This window comes from Festucalex cinctus, chromosome 20 (genome assembly GCF_051991245.1).
Source record: "Festucalex cinctus isolate MCC-2025b chromosome 20, RoL_Fcin_1.0, whole genome shotgun sequence".
NCBI lineage: Eukaryota > Metazoa > Chordata > Actinopteri > Syngnathiformes > Syngnathidae > Festucalex > Festucalex cinctus.
Genome location: NC_135430.1, coordinates 18,348,549 through 18,368,385, shown reverse-complemented (window position 1 = coordinate 18,368,385; position 19,837 = coordinate 18,348,549). Strand labels below are relative to the sequence as shown.

General features: G+C 40.2%; 2 protein-coding genes across 5 annotated transcripts in view; one reads left to right on the top strand and one right to left on the bottom strand.

Moving 5' to 3' along the window:
• The window catches only part of sspo (SCO-spondin), a 79,469-nt gene extending 61,552 nt beyond the window's left edge, over nt 1–17,917 (bottom strand). For 2 of the 3 annotated variants that reach the window (XM_077508931.1, XM_077508933.1), the window contains exons 1-19: nt 12,948–13,054; nt 12,783–12,873; nt 12,362–12,571; nt 10,592–10,674; nt 10,168–10,338; nt 9,856–10,079; nt 9,157–9,259; nt 8,243–8,401; nt 8,085–8,170; nt 7,879–8,004; nt 6,842–6,998; nt 5,536–5,791; nt 5,316–5,457; nt 5,026–5,167; nt 3,900–4,072; nt 3,561–3,779; nt 3,216–3,381; nt 2,162–2,432; nt 475–679 (exon numbers count right to left, since the gene is read on the bottom strand). In XM_077508931.1, the coding sequence (XP_077365057.1) occupies nt 475–679; nt 2,162–2,432; nt 3,216–3,381; nt 3,561–3,779; nt 3,900–4,072; nt 5,026–5,167; nt 5,316–5,457; nt 5,536–5,791; nt 6,842–6,998; nt 7,879–8,004; nt 8,085–8,170; nt 8,243–8,401; nt 9,157–9,259; nt 9,856–10,079; nt 10,168–10,338; nt 10,592–10,674; nt 12,362–12,571; nt 12,783–12,850 (2,961 nt within the window). In that variant the 5' untranslated portion in view covers nt 12,851–12,873; nt 12,948–13,054. Of the gene's footprint in view, nt 1–474; nt 680–2,161; nt 2,433–3,215; nt 3,382–3,560; nt 3,780–3,899; nt 4,073–5,025; nt 5,168–5,315; nt 5,458–5,535; nt 5,792–6,841; nt 6,999–7,878; nt 8,005–8,084; nt 8,171–8,242; nt 8,402–9,156; nt 9,260–9,855; nt 10,080–10,167; nt 10,339–10,591; nt 10,675–12,361; nt 12,572–12,782; nt 12,874–12,947; nt 13,055–17,735 lie in introns of those variants that run through there. The other variant, XM_077508932.1, reaches the window with a different exon arrangement.
• Nucleotides 11,125–19,260, top strand: aoc1 (amine oxidase copper containing 1). Of its 2 annotated transcripts, none has more exons than XM_077508934.1 (5): nt 11,125–11,234; nt 14,323–15,852; nt 16,978–17,266; nt 17,381–17,513; nt 17,750–19,257. In XM_077508934.1, the coding sequence occupies exons 1-5, from the start codon at nt 11,126–11,128 to the stop codon at nt 18,017–18,019; spliced, it is 2,331 nt and encodes a 776-aa protein (XP_077365060.1). In that variant the 5' UTR covers nt 11,125; the 3' UTR covers nt 18,020–19,257. The 2 variants fall into 2 exon arrangements, with proteins under 2 accessions (XP_077365060.1, XP_077365061.1); XM_077508935.1 differs by having other exon boundaries at nt 11,141–11,230; nt 17,750–19,260.
• Nucleotides 19,261–19,837: the final 577 nt, after the last annotated feature.

Genomic DNA, 19,837 nt, shown 5'->3' with positions numbered 1-19,837 from the left:
GTTGTACATGAGAGCATTTCAGTAGTGTTTCTGGGGGTTTCAATAGTGAGTGTGTGAGCACCAAAAAAAAACCTTTTTTTTTCAAAATATTTTCTTTTTTTTTTGTTTGTTTTAAGAGAAATACAAAAGAAACATCTCTATTTTTTTAACAGAAAATGTAGTTTTTTTTTTGTTTTTGTTTTGTTTTTTAGCTTGATAACTTAACCCTAACATTGACATTATTGTTTTAAATTAATTAAATTCCACTGATATTAAAGAGCCCTTCGATTGGTCCAGGGTGTACCCCACCTACTGCCCACAGACAGCTGAGATAGGCTCCAGCACCCCCCGTGACCCTTGTGAGGAATAAGCGGTCAAGAAGATGGATGGATGGATGGATGGATGGATGGATGGATGGATGGATGGATGACAGAACACAACAAAAAATGTTTTCTTTGTCACACGTTCATGTTCAAAAGCTGAGTTTTCACCTACAAGCAGTACAGTTCCACGGGGGCACACGCAACCAGATAGGGGCTCTCTGCAACTCTGAAGCCCGGAACCTTGCTGCTGACTCGGAGGGTCCAAACTGGAGCACGTGAGGAGGCAGGAACGTGGAGCGTAGACCAGAGAGCCGGGACACGTGTTGACGTCTTCACAGGGGCCTTGCGTGCAATTAAAACGCCCCTCCTCGCACGCACTGTAAATGGGGAGGGGCAGAAGCAATAAAAAGTTAAGTCAAGTGTTGCGTATGGAATTTCGTAATCGACGTGTGCAGTTATCTCATTCACTGCCATTGACGGAAAAATACGTCAAATGATACATTTTTGCTGGGCTGGCAGTGAATGTGTTAATTATTCACAGTAAGCATCCATAAGATTGCGAAGAGCGATCATCTTTGCGGCGCAGCTGCTTTGCGGTGAAGAGAAGCAATGAAATCAACCTATCCTGTCGAAAGAAGCAGGAACATAGAGTGATTTCATCAGAGCTCTTGCACCACCACTTTGACGAATGTGTGCCCATATCCATTTATAAATTGTGGCAGACTCTCTCTTCGCATCAGGGACTGGTCTGCCCTTGAAAATACTTTTAAACTATTACATTAGTACTGCACCTGGATTTCATTTGACACTGCAAATGTAACTACAAAGGCAACAAAATGCTCATGGAGTTAGTTCGATGCAAAATGCTGTTTAAATCTATAGGGGTCAGGTTCCTTTTTTAAATGATTTTTTTGCTGAAAAATATAGTGAGGGATATGCGAGAGGAATAGCAGCATTTCATTTTAGCCTGTTTGGCACCATGTGCTATGATGTAATGTAATCCAATATGTATATCACATTGAACTGTTTTGTTGTCTATGTATTTCTATTTTCTTTTGTTTCGCTTTGTTTTACTCTACTGCCAGGTTGGCTTTGCTCATGAGAATCGGTAATCAAGTATCTTACCTGAGTAGATAAAGGTTAAATGAATATTACAGAATATTGAGCCATTTCAACATGTGAACATTGGATAATTATTGGAGTACAGTTTAAAAAAAAAAAAAAAAAAAGATTATTTTATTAGCATTAAATTTCTTTATAATATGTCATAATAATAATTGTATATAAATAAATAAATAAATAAATAAATAAATAAATAAATACATACATAAATAAATAAATAAATTTAAAATAATAAAGCAAATATTGCAAAAAATAAGATGCCATTTTTTATTTCCTGAAAAATAACAGTTTTGGAGATGTTTTGAATTAATTTAGCTTTTAGTGACATTGTTTACAGCCTCAACAAGAAATGTGAAGAGAAGCGAAGAAAAATCCCGTATCCTTCAGCAGTGTCCTTCAAGTGGCATATACAGCGGCTTACTTATTTGATTATTTATCGCAATTTAAGTGGAACACAGATAGCGTTTATTTTTATGACGTGCAGTAAAAGATAGCATCTGTACCCTGGGGACAGTGGGACATTATATCGTTAGCCTAATGGCGTAATTGTCGAGTTATTTTTTAACTTACTTTCACAATATCAATACAAAACAACAATATGCTGTTCAAACACGTTTTTTTTTCCTTTCTGACAATGCAGATTCAAGTGAGTGAAGTGAGTTGAGGAGGATACGGCCTCTATCCACAAGCACTACTGCTAAAAAAATAAATAAATGTAATTTTCACTTTCAACATACCAGATGTTACAGCTGTTCTGAACAATATCCCCCGGTAGATACGTCTTGTCTCCTTGCACACAAGGGCACATAGTGGTGGGCACACACTGGCCTTGGTAGTCCTGCACTAGTCCTGCAGGACATTGGCAACCTGGAACACATAACTCATCACCACCACCGCCACTGCCACTGCCGTCATCCTCACAGCTCCAGCCGTGCTGCAGGTCCGAACACTTGCGGCCGCACGCTCGACCGCACTCGTGATGCACCTGACCCCCGGAACACTGCACCGCTGGGGAAACGGGAGGAAATAGGCCGTGAATATCAACGCGCTCATCATTGGCAACGAGAGAGTTAAAAGTTGAAACAAAGAGAACAATATCGGCATGTGTTGCAATAGCGGGTTGGCTTCGTAATGTCCCACTGTTAACAAAAATATATTTAAAAAAAAAAAATACTTCCAATTTAAATTTTTCTTCAAGCATAGATCCAATCCATCTCACTATTTCTGACAGATAGATAGATAGATAGATAGATAGCATTTCTAATTTGCTAGCTAGCTATCAATTATATTTGGCTAATTGTTAGCCTTCTAGATACACAGACAGACAGACAGACAGACAGACAGACAGATAGATAGATAGATAGATAGATAGATAGATAGATAGATAGATAGATAGATAGATAGATAGATAGATAGATAGATAGATAGATAGATAGATAGATAGATAGATAGATAGATAGATAGATAGATAGATAGATAGATGGATGGATGGATGGATGGATGGATAGCATTTCTAATTTGCTAGCTAGCTATCAATTATATTTGGCTAATTGTTAGCCTTGTAGATACACAGACAGACAGACAGACAGACAGACAGACAGACAGACAGACAGACAGACAGTACACACACTGAAAATAATAGTTAGTAGTCCCTCAGTTCATGTATAATAACTAATTATATAATATATAATCTAATTATTGACCTTTGACATAGAAATACAATTACCATTTACTTTCAGAGGTAATTATAATTTTTAGCTATAGTTCAACTTGTGGTTCTTCCATACGTACAGCAGAAGGTCTGGTTACGCCAAAGGACCGCTATGCCCTCCTGGGCACAATGTCTGGCATAGGCAGTGAGCACTGTGCAATGACAGACCTTCTGGGGCGCACAGCTGCACACTTCGGATTGACAGAGGCGAAAATAGGGCTCCCTCTCCACCACGTCGTGGCATGCCTAATGGAGCAGAAAGGGAGGGAACGGGAATTACTATAAAAAAAAGCAGGTGTACATTACATGGGCCATTCCAGAATTTGATGACATTTTCTGTCCTCCTCGTAAAAATGTAAATAATCAACAACAACAAAATGTATAAACATACACATGAACAAACAAACATAATATTGCAAACTAACCTGGAATACGCTGCTATGTATGATGGCACATAAAGTGTCAGCATCATGTCTTTTCTGGGTGTAAGTGGTGCAGGGGTCTGGAGGGGCTCCTCCGGGTAGAGTGCAATGTCCTGTGGTGAATTTGCCAGCAAAAGACGACACGCTGCTTTCCACATCTCCTTCTGGAGTCATAAAATCATCATGCTGGTTCCAGGTCAGTGTTCCACAAAGGCCGCGCACCTACATGATAAACACAGATTATAGCATTCGGTCTTTTGGGGTTGGAGTCGAGCATCTTAGCGCATATTGACTTGGTAGAGAGGAGGGGACCAGACAGAGTGAAAGTGACGTGAACGTTACCTTGTTTGTGAAATGAGGCTGCAAGGTAATGATGACAAGGGGTCCATCAAGGTGCCAGAGTAGCTGAGCTCCAAAAGTCTGGATTAGGAGAAAGGCGGACGACGCCCTCCGCACTAACAGGTCCCCGGTCACCACGGGCAACGGCTCCCTTTGGCCATTCAACGTCACTGTACCTGGAATAAGCAATGTAAATAAACTTAAGAGAAATTCACATTTCAAGCAAACCAAATAATGACCTTACTGTTGTACCATTAGCCTGTTTATGGTGTTTCCCATTAGGGATGTAACGATATCCAAACATCACGATACGATATTATCACGATATGAAGATCACCATACGATAATTATCACGATATTGTGGGGGGGCGTTAGCGATATTTAAAAAAACATCACAATACTGTAAGAAAAAAAAAGAGCTCATACTAAAAAAAAAAAAGCACAATATTGTGCTTTTGTACATAACAGCAATGCATATAAAACACCTACAATCTCTCATAACAATATTGAGGCACTTGCTAATGCAAGAACACATTGATTGCTTCACATGCAAATTAGGTTCCCCTTCATCTGACAATTAGCATAGATTTTAAACATAGAAGGCCAAAACATCCCTCATGAAAATGAAATTGCACTAATAAAATAGCCACTAGAGGGTGCTAGAACTGCACAAATGGGAATCAACCGGACTTTTAAATATTGTGAACATGACGACGACGATATTGTGGCAGTTTTCATATCACGATATCGCGATATTGCCCTTATCGTGACATCCCTATTTCCCATTATATGTTAGCATTAAGCTAGTGGACTTAATGTTTTGGTGTTTAAATACAGTATACTGTACCTTTAATTGTCTTTTGTTTTATTGTGCTGATTTTTACAGTAAACATCAGCTGCGAATAATTAGTAAACAAGCACGTGTTGTCTCCGATTTGGAAATCCATGCGGGCGAGTCTTCTTTTTCTTTCCCCCAAGTAACGTAATATACTAGCCTCCTATTTCTTGACGGCAACAGAGCGAGAACAGATGCTAAAAATACTGTAAAAAGTGTGTTGTCATAAGAATGTAGGAGGGGTAAAAACTAAACAAAATTCCATGTATTTGTTTCTATCCTGTCAGTGGTCACCAGTGTCTGTGATGGTGACCGTGGTGCGAAGTGCCGTGACCGTCATCTCGATTGGGCAACCCAGGCCTGGTGCACCGCCTCCTCCCCCTGCTGGGCACTCGCCAGAGCGCACGGTCACCACTAGCTTTCGGTCGACGTAGTCCTGGAAACACATGGATGCACTGAAGCAACAACTCAAGTAAAAATGTCTTCTCTGTTATAAGGCCATTTCTTCCGATGCAGCTTTTGGACCGAATCGAATCTGTTTGTGCGAGTCTACCTAATTTGTCCGGGGAATATCGTTTTCTTACCTCCACAGTGGTAAAAGGACAGTCTCCTCCTTGTAAGGAGTATCTCTTTTTGTCAAAGGTGGTAACATGGAGCGCTCCAGTCAGACTGCACTGAGCAGCACATTTCTCCCCAGTGCATTGCCACTGACCTTCTCTACAAATGCTACATCGGGAAAATGTCAAGCAAAATAAAAAGGTCAAATCGAGTGACAGAAAAAGCAAAAACATACTTCCAGCTCACCAGGTGTTACATCTCTGCTGTATCTTGTCCCCTGACTGGTATGTATGTCTACGATGGAAACAGGGGCAATCATCTCTTTTCAGGCACTGTCCCCGGTGAAGATAGAGACCTGGAAGACACTCGCACCCTCCGACGCACTCCTCCCGGCATTGACCCACTGACGCGGCCGCCGGCCCTGGGGGTTGGGGGGATGCGCAGCTAGGGGGGCATGAGGACACGCAGTCGGAAAAGACTTGCCCTCTGGGACAGATGCGACCTGGGGAGATGGTAGGGAGGCAGTGACAAATTTTGAAGCAGCGTGAATGAGAAGATTAAACATTTAAGATCATTTGCACATTCATCCATTTTCTACCGCTACCGCTTTGGTTTTCAATCAGTCACAGGCCACTTCCAATCCGTTCACACTCACATTGACCAAGCAGAAATCTGGTTGTAGGAAATACAACCATGTGTGCCATTATTTTAGTAGTCACCTTAACATGCAAAATTATTCATTTAAACTAAGGGTGACAAAATTAGTCTGTTAAGTTTGAGTTAATATAAAGTTACTTTAACACCACTATTATTATTTTTTTTTAACGTGGAAAGCCTGTACTGGGGGAATTCCAGTCACAATGCATGCAGACATGTCCACGTTAAAATTTAGCAGTAATAAATTTCATAATAATGCATATATTTGTGGAGACTGGGGTCAAGTTGTATTTAACAATTAAAAAAAATGTGCAGAATTTCACACGTTACTTTATGTTAAAGATTAGAACGCTCTTATTATGAAAAGAAAAATGCACTGAGCTGTCATCAATGTCTGACAAATGCATTTATGCCATCTAGTGGCAGAAAAAATGACCGTCATTTTTTTTTTAGAGTACAGACAGTACATCTTTTAATTTTAACTCATTTTTATGAATTATTATGAAATAATGAATGACTAAAAGATGCACTCATATTTCTATTAGTTTAACATTTGTTTCCACTTTTATGTTAACAAGCATGTTAACAAGCGTATGAAAACTCATAAAAAATGTTTATTGTACATTTTATTCATTCATTTTATTGTACATTTGAGACAGATATAAACTTTGCGATTAATCGTGAGTTAACTACTGAAGTCATGCGATTAATTACGATTAAAACATGTAATCGCATGTCACCCGCAATTTAAACTAATAAACAGAAAGAAAAAAGAAAGTGACATTACGATATAATTGATTTTTATTTTTCTCCCAATCTCACACTAGTTCCCCTTCGGGAGCATGGCTCAAGAAATAGAAATAGCATAAGAATTTGTGTTAATTTAATAATTTACCACATAGGGTGCCTCCCCTCCAAATTATGATGACATGTTGCTGGGCACACTCTCGAGCATAGCTCGCCAGTGTGTCACATACTGCCGCTTCCCTTTCCTTGGGTGGCAAGCTACAGAAAAGATACAGGCATGTATCTAGGTACGCTGCTGGGTCCAGCTGAAAAAAAGAGAGAGAAAACAAATATTATAACAAAAGATTATTTTATTAACTCATTCACTCCCAGCCATTTTCACAGAAGCAGTCCTGTTCGCTCCCGGCTGTTTTACTGGATTTTGACTGATTTTGCAAGGCCCACAGAATATTGTGTTCTATTGCTATAAAAGCATGGAACCTACCAAAAGAAAGATTAAAGTTTCTTCTTTCATCAGGAAAAAAAAGTATGTCTCTATCTATTTCAGTTTTGCAGCAATTAGCATTAGAAGAGAGCTAAGTTTCATCAGTTTTCGCAAATCTATTTAAAATTGTCTGCGATTGGTTGGCAACCAGTCCAGGGTGTCCCCCGCCTACTGCCCAGAGCCAGCTGAGATAGGCGCCAGCAGCCCCCGCGACCCTTGTGAGGAATAAGCGGTCAAGAAAATGGATGGATGGATATTTAAAATTGTAAGTAATTGAGCTTTTTTTCTACATGGCCCTAGTTGATCTCCTTTGCTCTGCTGCCACCTGCTGGCCGTTTGTGTAATAACTACCATTTTTGCAACCGTTCTTTGCAGTTGAGAGGCTGCATCAAAGCCTTCTGTATGCTCTAGCATAAAAAAACAAACAAAAAAAAACGTATGAATTCGTCTTTGGGACACTTAGAGCATTAAAAAAAACGGATTAATACGTTATTGGGAGTAAATGAGTTAATAACAAATATTGTACTGCACTGCAAACAATGGAATGATATAATAATGTAGTGTGGACTTCCAAGCACACTGTTACCAAAAATGAACTTTTTCCTCATACACAAAGAAAAATGACAAATTTTGTCATTTGAAAAAGTTGACGTTTATCTGTGAGGCAGCGTTTGCAAATTGTATAACGGGCGAACACTCACACGAGGGTGGCACTGCGTGAAGGGGCTTTCGAGTAGCCGATGACACGTGGACTCCGCTTGCCTGCGCAAGGCGGCATCCCCCGTGACGTCACAGCTGTGTCCGAGCTCCGCAGCATCACTGCAGCCCTTAAAAGAAAATGGCGAGCAATTAGAAATCTTGAAGTAAACAACAGGGGACACTACTTCATTTGTATATGATGCAGTACTTCATTCTGCCGGTCAGGAACTTTCCACGAGTTGCCAAAACTAGCGGCGTACTGGGACACGGTTCCTCCCATTGTGGTGAAATCATCTATAACAAAACAAAATAAACAAATTGCATCACCATTGTAAATCACTTTATGTCAACGTCGAATTAGTGCACCATTTGGGTCGTTGTTGTAGATTCCACAAAGCCCTCTAGTGGCTGCCAGATGCTCAGATGTTACGGTCACATAGACAGTGTTGACCAAATCGAACTTCACCCTCACCCCGAGGCCACTCTCCACAAACACAAAATCTCCAAGCCAGTGGATGCTCACTCCTACAAATGGTAAGAAATAAATCAATGAAATAGTTTGGCATGGGTGTAAATATTGTCATGATTAACTTCCTATATACAAATGTAGCCAATTTCACATTTTGTCACAAATCTATTATTTTGGTCGGTCCTCATGTGTGAGCAGTTATTTTTTTTACAAGTTAATTTATATTATTGTGTATTTTGCTCTACTTAACTCATTCAATCCCAAAAATGTGTAAAAAGGTATTTAATACTTTCGCCTTCTCTTCCAAAAATATGTTTAGGCCTACATGTTTTTTTTTTTGGTTCATTTTTTTATATATATATACATGAACATACAGAAGGCTTTGATGTAGCTTCTGACATGAAGAGGTGGCTTAAAGCAATTGTAGTTATTAAAAAAAACAAAGAAATAAAAAATGGCCAAAAGGTGGCAGAGCAATGTTGCAACAAGCTCTTTTTGTCAGTGTTTTCACCATAATATTGAATATTGATCAGACTTAGCTATATTCTAATGCTAATTGCTGCAGAACTGAAACAGATACAAATATATTTTTCTTCCTGGTGAAAGAAGACACTCTAATATTTATTTTGGTAGGTTCCATGTTTACATAGCAATAGAGCACAATATGCTGTGGGCCTTGTGAAATCAGTCAAAATCCAGCAAAACAGCCGGGAGCGAAGGGGGTCGCTTCAGCGAAAATGGCTGCGAGTGAATCAATAAAGATGCTATATTGTTAAGACTACATGTTGAAGATTCTGGAGTGACAGCATACCATTTTGAAAGAGGGGTTCCCCGTTTGGGACATGAAAATTGTTGAGGGTTAAATTTCTCTTGTGAATTGTAACCAAATCAAGGCCCATCATCATCCTCAGAGCCTGAAAAAAAAAAAAAAACCAGCCATTAAAACATTGCAATGAAAGACTTTACTGAATCCAAACCAATGCAAATTTCAACTTTAACTCATTCACTCCCAGCCATTTTCATGTTCTATTGATATAAAAACATGGACCCTAGCAAAAGAAAAATGTGTCTCTTCTTTCATCAGGAAAAAAAAAAAAAAAAAAAAAAAAAAAAGTATGGTATTTTTTTTTTTTTATCTGTTTTTATGTTTTGTAGCAATTAGCATTAGAATTAGCTAAGTTTCATCATTATTCACAGACCTGTTGAAAAAACTGGGAAAAAGAGCTTGTTGCAACATGGACCTGGTTGATCTCTTATACTTTGCTGCCACCTGCTGGCCATTTACTTTTTATTTTTTTGGAATAGCTACCATCGTTTTAAGCGACCACTTCAGGTCAGAAACTGCATCAAAGCCTTCATACAAAAACTCTAGCAAACAAAAACCTAAAAAAAACAACAACGTAGAAATACGTTTTTGGGAGTGAATGAGTTAATTAATTCCACTGTGCATTCAGCTTGTTAAATATCTGAAAATATTCCACTCCCTGGTGAAATAAAAAACCTTGCATACCTTACTGCAGTTTCCTGCACTGACACAGACCGTACTGATGTAGACGGCCCAGGTCCCATCAGTGGATGAGGCCAGCGGGTAAGTGCAGCTACCCTGGAAGTGGAAGTGCTTCTTGTCAAAAGTGCGATAGTGGGATCCACCCCAGGACATGCAGGTGGCTGAGCCTTGAGGCACCCTGACGCTACCCAGGAGACCCCCACGTACTAGCGGGGAGAACTGCGAGTCTGGAGGTGTGTGGACAAAAAAAAATGGGTGCAAGTCATAAATTAAGCAGAGAAGAGTGTTATGTGTTATATGTTCATATTTTTGGACCTGGCAGGAGAGTGTAGGTGCAGGATAAGCACGTCTGGTCCGAGGCGTTTTTCCAACTTAATCCCCACTGGCTGCTGCAGCACTGCTCCATCGTCATCAGGGAGGCGTTGTGGACTCCGGGGAACTCTGCACAACTCCAGGTGGAGTAACACTGGCCGTGCATTCCTACACCTGAGAGGGAGCAGACAAACAGCAGTTGGTTGTCAGGGACATTTTGTTCTCGATATTGATACTAATCATGAAGCTTATTTTTATGTGTTATTCACACTTAATTAACAATTTAGTTTTTATTATTTGAAATTGGATTATTTGTATTATTTTATGTATTTTATTCATTAACATATTCTGCATAATTTTGCACAACACAGGAGCAGTCATTGCATCTTATTTGATAGAATTTATGATTGATTTTTTTTTTTTTTACCATCTGAGCACCGGGGTCCACTCCAACCTTCACAGCATGCTCTCACTGTCTTGTTCAGCATTTGGCTTTCCGTCACTGGCAGTCTGATGTGGGCACAAAAGTTCATATTCATCATTGTCAGCTGTAATAGGCTACTGATTATTGTAAAGTCCGATTTATTCTCTCTTTGACAAATGGGAAAACGTACACTTTGCATTTTCAATATGTCACATATTTTGGAACCTGGGGGGTGGGGGGGGCGGGGGGGGGGGTGTCAATATTAGCTACTCTGCAAAATGTGCTGGGAAAACGAGTATTTCCTCGAGGGTTCAATTGCATATTTACAAAAAAAATAAAAAATAAATAAAAATAAAAAAATAAATCTTAGTGTGCTTTTGTGTGTTTTATAAATAAAACGCTGGCTCTGCTTCAACAAAATAATCAATCTACGACACCAAAATGACAAAATTATGTCATTTTGCCTAGTTTTTCGATTGAATTGAAAATGGAAATGATTACACGCATAGGGGCGGAAACCAGACTTCCTACGTCATCATGACGTCGCCTCACCAAAATCATAAATGCCTCAATACGCGCTTCACCAAAGACTTCCTGAGCGGGATTACTCGACACATGCACGCAGCGAGGTCGACGACACGGGCAAGTAGGTCCCATCATGAGAAACAAGTGTATACTGTAACTGTACTGTATAGCGACATGTTTTCATCTCGCATTTCCATTGAACTCTATCAGAATAATGAATCGCGACATCTTGCGGCCACGAGGGAAAACGAGTTTGACACTCCGTGATATTGCCTATGAAAAAAAAAATAAAATACTAGCATGTGTTGCATGATGCTGCACATCTTTTTCTGCATCTCCAAACCGCAGTTCATTGACGCACAAGGATCTAACGAACGGCGTTTCGATTTTACGAACGCAACTGTATTATTTAGCTCGGACATCGACGTATGTCAAGCGGCATATTAACACGTTCAGTTACCGCTGTAATTACTGTTTTTTTTTTTTTTTTTCAATTTGATTCGTGGGCTAGTGTTTTTCATTCAAATGTGAAAATAATAGAAATAATTAAAGAGACCCTGTGCATCCATCCAGAATAATAAGGCTACATTCTAAAACGAATGTTGTACCTTTTATTAAATGAAAACCTGACATGCACACTCAAAAGCTCAGCATGACACATTATACACACGAATGAGTCCATGTTATTGTGAAAAGGTGAAATGCTGATTGTCTTATCTACTATTATAGCTACGAGTCACTCTTTGCTCACTATCAGGTGCAAATGGACCTTTATAGGTCAAGAAGTTAATCATCTTTTGCGGACTGGCAATGCAACTCAGTTAATGTTCAGCCAAGATGTCACTGTCTGGGAAGGTGTGCTTGACGATGTCATGTGCCAAACTGTTACAATTATCCTGTGGTGGCTTTGTGCACGTGTTAATTATTTGTAGTCTGGACATTGGATGTGTCCTGTGATTGACTGGTGTTCCTTGAAATCACACAAAAATATATTGTCAAATGAATTGTAGACGATACTGTAATGCATGCATCGTCATCATTTTGCCTCTCTAACCCTAAAATTCAATTATAAATGTTGCCTGATGACTGACTAGCAATCAGTTCAGAGCTGCTGCTCACTATCAACATGTAGTTGTCCTGCTAGTATTCCAAAGTTGTTCTACTAGTGAGGGTAAAAAGCTTACTAGTACATTAGATTCCATTTATATCCAATAAACCATTTTTTTTTAAATGATTCAAGTGACTCACTTATACAACGAGCAGAGTGCCTCCAGTCCGTGCTTTTGGTAGTAGAGCGCGATGCCATCGTCGCCGCCATGCTTAGCCCTCATCGACTCCACATCCAATCTCCAGCCTTGCGTGTTGTACTGGTAGACCTCGGAGCAGCTCACCTCCAGCTGCAGACGCGGGGTCAGGACCCGATCCACCTTCTGCTGTGCCGTGTGTTCGCACCAGTGCCTGGAACACAAGACATGTCAATTAATTCTTTTTTTTGTACTTTTTTTATTTTATTTTTTTTATTTATGTATTTATGTATTGGAATTTTTAGTATATTGCTTAAAAATTACAATTTAAAAAAAAAATTGTATACATTTTGTTATTGACTGTTAAATAATACGTGCAATGTGTTCCCACTAAAATATGGATTTGCTGTGACTTATATGCTTACCCTTTTCCCATCACTGTCTGCAGTCCAATCAGGGTCAGTAGCAGTGCCTCCACAGTCCAGCAACACATGCTTAAATTATTCTAAGGAAAAACTAAACACAACATATACAGTAGGTTACAGGTAAATATTTAAAAACAAATAATATTTAAAAAAAAAAAATCTTACCTTAAAAAGTGCTATTGAGATTTGCTTTTTCCCACAGAAAGACTTTCAGCTATTCTCAATTAATCTACAATTTTCTATTTTCGTTTTCTTACACAATTTTCTTGCTTATTCAGTCTCCAATCAAGTGATATCTTCCCTATTTGAATGGACCGAATCATGGTTCTTAAATGCCGGGAGTCGACTTGAAGGGCGTACAGTAGCATCTGAACCTTCACTCATTGGGTACGAGTGGAAGGTCACAGCTGGAAGCGCTGGAATTGGATGTCGGCTCTTTGACGGACACATCCCGTGGCCTCGCAGCGGCGAGTGTTACAGAACGTGGGAGGTGGCGGTGCCTCGGTGGCAGAATAAAGACATGTTTGTCCAAGCCTAATCCTGTAAAGATGGGCATTTGGGGAAGGGTGATGGGGCAGTTTTTGAATGAAGCGTGGGGGGCGAGAGAGTGGCCAATCTATTCTGTCTGACCTCCCGGCCTTAGGCTGAGGGCTCAAACACAGCTGTCACCACCTTACGCCTTACTTTAGTGCAGTAGAGCAAGCATAAGAGACTTGGTTTGCTTTCACTTTAAAGTAAAGCATTCAATAAATATTTGCGTATAGCATTCAGAATATTTGTTCATGTCAAACGATTGGGGTCTTTTTTTCCTATTTTAAATTATGCAAGTAATTCTGTAGTATGTGTGATTTGATTACTGTACTGGCTAATTTTAGTTAGTTAGTTAGTTAGTTAGTTAGTTAGTTAGTTACATATCATCGAGAGGCGTAGAACAAACTTGACTACACAAGAATGTATCAAGGATCGCGAGACGCTAAGCTCACTTGGGCCGTGGAGTTGCACAGAGGAACGGAGGTAATAATCCGACAAAACACACAATTCTCAGCCAGGCTTATATTGACAGCGAATCGATCTGATTGGCTGTGGCTGGACATGTGGGTAACAGGACTGACATGGAATTATCTGATCGGTTGTTGACCAGATAAAGAGATTAAAGATTTCTGACATCACATAGCGTCTTACCAGTTGAAACTAGATGCTGGTTACATCAGTTCAAAACAGACACTTGACCTCAGTTCAAAATAGACACTTGACCACATGGTCATGACCCAAACACAACCCTTGCATGACCCAAACATGACCCTAGTCATGACAGTAAACATAACCCTTGCATGACCCTAGTCATGACAGTAAACATAACCCTTGCATGAGCCTAGTCATGACAGTAAACATAACCCTTGCATGACCCTAGTCATGACAGTAAACATAACCCTTGCATGAGCCTAGTCATGACAGTAAACATAACCCTTGCATGACCCTAGTCAATTAAAATTTTTGACACTGTTTGTCCTAATTCTTTTTTCTTTACATTAACTTTTAGCAATGAGTCTTCTCTGTCTGCTGTGCCTGCTCTGCTTTGCTGCCTGCGAGGCTTCCAGAGCAAGAGACTGGGCTCATCACGGTGCGCCCATGTTTGCTGACCTGACACCTCGCGAGATGAAGGCCGTCCGGGCTTACCTCCACGGAATTGCAGAATTTGGACTCACAGATGCTCATAACGTGGCTCTAAAAAAAAACAGCATCCTGATGATGGAGCTCCAAGTGCCAAAAAAGCACGAAGCCTTGAGAGCTTTGGATCGCGGTCAGGCCAAACCTCCGCGCCAAGCGCGTGTGATTATCCAGTTTGCGAACCAAACCAAGCCGAATGTCACCGAGTTTATCGTCGGACCGCTGCCGTCTCCCAACTCTCATGAGGTCAAGAAGTTCAAGGGAGACAGGCCTATCTCATTTGAGTCAAGACCAATGACGGCAATGGAGACTTCTCATTTGAATCAAAGCGTGAGCAAAATCACAGCTAAAGCTCACAAGCTTCTGTTCGAGACCACAGGAGGATTTACGTTCACAAACTGCTCTGATCGCTGTTTGTTTTTTATCGACATAGCCCCACGAGGGCTGGCGTCAGGTGAGAGGAGGTCCTGGGTAATGTTGGTCAAGTTTGTGGAAGGATTTTATATCCACCCGATCGGGTTTGAAATACTGATCAACCATAAAGACTTGGATCCAGAGAAGTGGACTGTTGAGAAAGTGTGGTACAACAGCAAATTCTTTGATAGTGTGGAGGACTTGGTCGAAAAGTATGAATCAGGAGCCGTGGAGAAAGTCCGTCTACCCCATCATGATGATCTCTACTCCACATACATTCCTCGAGGTGAAAGCAACACTCCCACCAACATCCACGGGCCAAAACTTGTGGAGCCTCAAGGTCATCGCTATCACGTCGACGGCAACTTTGTTGAATACGCTGGATGGTCGTTTGCCTACAGGGTGCGTTCATCAGCCGGGCTTCAGGTCTTTGACGTCCGCTTTAACGGAGAACGGATCGCCTATGAGATCAGCCTCCAAGAAGCTATCGCGTTCTATGCTGGCGACACTCCTGCCGCCATGCAAACAAAGTACATCGACGCAGGTTGGGCCATGGGTACCTTATCATTTGAGCTCGCCCCTGGAATTGACTGTCCCGAAATCGCCACCTTTGTCGATCTTCACCACTATTTTGACACCGACAAACCGGTGCGCTATAGAAACGCACTCTGTCTTTTCGAGATGACCACAGCTTTGCCTTTGAGAAGACATTTCAACGCATTCGGGGGCAGGTATAACTTCTACGGAGGACTTGAGAACACTGTGCTGGTGTTACGGACCACTTCAACTGTTTACAACTATGATTACATCTGGGATTTCATCTTCTACCAAAATGGGGTGATGGAGGTAAAGGTCAGCGCCACTGGCTATATCCATGATAGTTTCTTTACGCCAAATGGACTCAAGTATGGCAGCAAGGTGCACAGCTACGTGCTTGGGAACCTGCACACACATCTCATCAATTACAAGGTTGACCTGGATATTGCTGGTAAGACGGACATATTCGCACTATTTTGTAATCTGTGTGCTGTAATCCCGTGTTGAAAGTATGTGAATTAAACATTCGGGCAAAACTAATCAGAATACAGCGAACCCAGCACTCTCAAAATAGTTGGGTCAAAAATAACCCAAATTGCTTCAAAAAAGGATCAACCCAACTTGTTTCATTTAAGCCAAAAACTTGACTCAACACCCTTACCCCTGTTTTTATTTTTATTTTATTTTTTATTTGTTTGTTTGTTTGTTTTGTTTTGAACCACCCAAAAATGGGTTGTTGTGTGATTTAATCATTTGACCTAGCTTTTTAGGTTATGTAAATAAATAATCCAAAAGGTTGGGTTATTTAAAGTTTTAGCGGTGAAATAAATAACCCAAAATGTTAGGTTATTTAAAGTTTATGATTAAATAAATAACCCGAACAGTTGGGTTATTTGACTTTTTGGGTTAAATAGATAATGCAAAAAGTTTTGGGGGGGGGTTTATAGACGGTTGTATTTAAAAAAAAAAAAAAGTTGGCCTATTTGTTTTGGGTTAAATAACTAACCCAATATGTTGGGTTATTTAACTTTTTGTTGAATATATATATATAAAGAAAAATAAAAAATATCCGTTTTGGGTTAAATAACTAACCCAAAATGTTGATTTATTTAATTTTTGGGGTTAAATAAATAGCAACCAGTTCAGGATGTACTTCACCTACTGCCCAAAGCCAGCTGGGATAGGCTCCAGCACCCCCGCTGGCTGGCTGGCTAGATGGATGAGTAGATGGATGGATGTTAAATAAATAACCCCAAAAATTGGGTGAGTCCCTTTTTGACCCACCCGTTTTTAGTGATAGGGCTTGTAATTGAAGCTCAGCCCAAAAAGTAAATTCCCAATTGATGCCACAAGATGGCAGCAAAGCACTTTTTGCTATTATACAAGGTTGGCTAAATACAGCTCCTCACCTCACTTCAACATAGGTTCATGGCCCCAAGACAAATGCTGAACCAAAAATTTGTAGGGATTCACTGTACAGAGGAACCTCTGTGGTCATTTACAAAATTAAATTAATGCATTCGGACGAAAGACGTATAATGAACTAGAATAACGGAATGTCATGTCATTCACACAGGTCGCGAAAACAGCTTCAAGACCTTGGATTTGAAATACGTCAACTTCACAAATCCCTGGAGCCCCAAGAATTTCATCGTCCAGTCCAAACTCAACTGGACGGAACACAAGACGGAGCGTTCTGCCGCCTTCCGCTATGGCAAAAAGTTCCCCCGCTACGTCCATTTTTACAACCCGAATGAGAAAAACAAGTGGGGACATCAAAAGAGCTATCGTATACAGTTGAACTCGCATGGCGATAGTGTGCTTCCGAGAGGTTGGCGGGAAGAAAACGGCATCAGTTGGTCAAGGTAATTTTATTTTTTGGAAAGGTTCGTTTCTTTTCTTTTTTTTAGGTTTAATGGAGCTGATTGGAACATTTATATATAATATGATAAATAGTTTTTTGTTTTTGTTTTTTGCAGATATCCTCTTGCCGTTACTCGTCATAAAGACAGTGAGGCCACCAGCAGCAGTATTTATAACCAGAATGACCCCTGGCAACCTGTTGTGTCATTTGAGGACTACATTCGTAACAATGAAAATATTGTCAACCAGGTAAAAAAAAATAAAAAAAATCTGCATCACATACTGACATTGACTTAACTGTCTGTCATGGCCCTTGGTTCGAATTTGGAACCAACTGTCTGGAACACTTCATGAGTCACATCAGGTCTTGCAAAGTCAATGCAAATGCTGACAACTACTTTTGTTTGCACTTTTAAACACACAAATGAACATGTTATGCGGGCTGATGACCAATGTGAAAGTAATATTTACTTTCCTGTGAGTAGGATCTGGTCGCCTGGGTGACGGTGGGCTTCCTGCATGTGCCTCACGCCGAAGACATCCCCAACACGGGAACACCCGGCAACGCGGTGGGCTTCTTCCTCCGGCCTTTTAACTTCTTTGATGAGGACCCGTCGGTCGCGTCCAGGAGCACGATCATCGTCCGACCGGGTCCGGACGGCAAACCTAGAGTCCAACGGTGGACACCAGAGGTCATAGGTCATTGTGTGACAGACAAGCCGTTCTTTTACAATGGCACTTATGCTGGAGTCTAGGAGATGTTGGTGTTTTTGTGAAATTACGATTCTTGTTTGACTTTTCTTGACATCTTGAGAAAGTAAAATGTACATATAATTTTAATGTTTTTTATTTTATTTTATTTGTTTGTTTTTATATGTTCCGAATAGCATTTTACATAAATTCCACTGTACCTTCACAGAGCACATCTGCAAATAGTAATAGCATTCAATTAATTCACCGGTCCTTTCACAAAACCGGTCTTTTCCAATCCAGTGAGTTATTTCCATGGCTTGAGGCTTAGCGTTGACAGGCATGCAGGATACAGGATGCTCCGTATCCGCACAGCCGGCGGGGAAACCCGCTGGCTCACAGCTCTACTTGGCCTCTTGGCGGGAATGTTTTTTTCCCCAAAAGGCAGCAAGGCTCCGAGGGCAAACAGTCTGATACCGGATCCTTTGCGCAAACAATCCAGGATACCAGTTGGAGTCATGGTAACCTGACGATATACTAGCAATCTGACAAAATATGCAATGTAGCATATTTATAGATACATTTCTAACATACTGATATCACTTCAAGCGGGAACTGGTCAAATAAATACAATTATTGTAATCATATTGTTCTTGTTTTCTTCGGCATTCATGAAAAACTAAAATGATTCAAACCTAATAAACGGATTTGTATGCGTGTCAGTAAATAGCAACGGTTTACTTGTGGGAGGCAAAAGGAATTGGCAAAATCTGAAACCGGTTTTTATTTGTGCGTCACTGTTTTACAGTGTGCATGTTAAAAGTTCAGCTATGCACGTATTAACGAAGGAACGGTGGAAGGGAAGCGGACACAAACTAGAGTAACAAGCATTCCTGTCGTTATTGCCATGGAGACGGCGGTCATGACGTCGCAACAGACAAACTTGGAGGAATATAACACACTGTATATTCATTTTAAAATGGCATGTGGCATCATAAATGACAGGCCGGGGTTTTCATTTTGTCACGCAATAATGTTTTAAAATGATTTGTCTGTAGAAATGTGTTTTGTTTGACCTTAATAAAAATGTTGTTGAAGACACGGGTGATGAATTTGTGAGTTTTCCAACTTGGAACAGCTTTCCATAAAGCCATTTTATTTGTGTGACACAGCCATTCCTACAGTGCTCTCAATGGTCTTATTAGACAATGAGTCTATGGATCTTAAGATGGATAGCACAATGGAGAATAAATACTCAAATGGCTTCCAAATGTTTCCACATCTTATCACTGTCTGGCAACCTCTTGGCTTGATTCTTATATGTTGTTAGAACTGCTTCTCTGGCTGATGTAAATTATGCTAAACAATATATATGGCAATAAAAATAGGATTAAAAAATAACTATTAAAATATTATTTATGTTTCTTGTTTGTTTGTTTGTTTGTTTCACAAAAAATAGCTTATCTATGACAAGATTGTTGAACTCCCATATGTTCGATATTAATTAATCAAATCAACAGTACAGTATATCCATACGTTTGAGAAGCGTAGCTTAAGCAGTCCTCTATTGCCACCTGCTGCTTGTGTAATGCTATAACAAGCAGACTCGTAAAGTGAGCAAAGCTGTCCCGACATACCGACTCCGTTTCGAGGTTACGAACGAAAATGTCGTCACGGTCATGTATGGCCTAGAAATGTTTCTTACACAAATGTTTATGTAATTGTTGTTATAATTTCTGACTAAACTGCGTTGGGTTTCGTTAGTCACAGACACAAGCGTCCAAATTAATTGCACACTTGAGTAAATCGAGGACACATTGCTTGTCGTCTCAACCTATAACAACAGCGCATATTGTAGTAGAAAGAACTAGTTACTAATAGCA

Bases quoted from the DNA above. Each gene is read 5' to 3' on its own strand.
- aoc1 (XM_077508934.1), top strand. From the start codon at position 11,126: ATGACGTCGCCTCACCAAAATCATAAATGCCTCAATACGCGCTTCACC. The intron at 11,235-14,322 runs GTAGGTCCCATC...ATTAACTTTTAG, and splicing joins GAGGTCGACGACACGGGCAA to CAATGAGTCTTCTCTGTCTG. The intron at 17,514-17,749 runs GTAAAAAAAAAT...TCCTGTGAGTAG, and splicing joins ATGAAAATATTGTCAACCAG to GATCTGGTCGCCTGGGTGAC.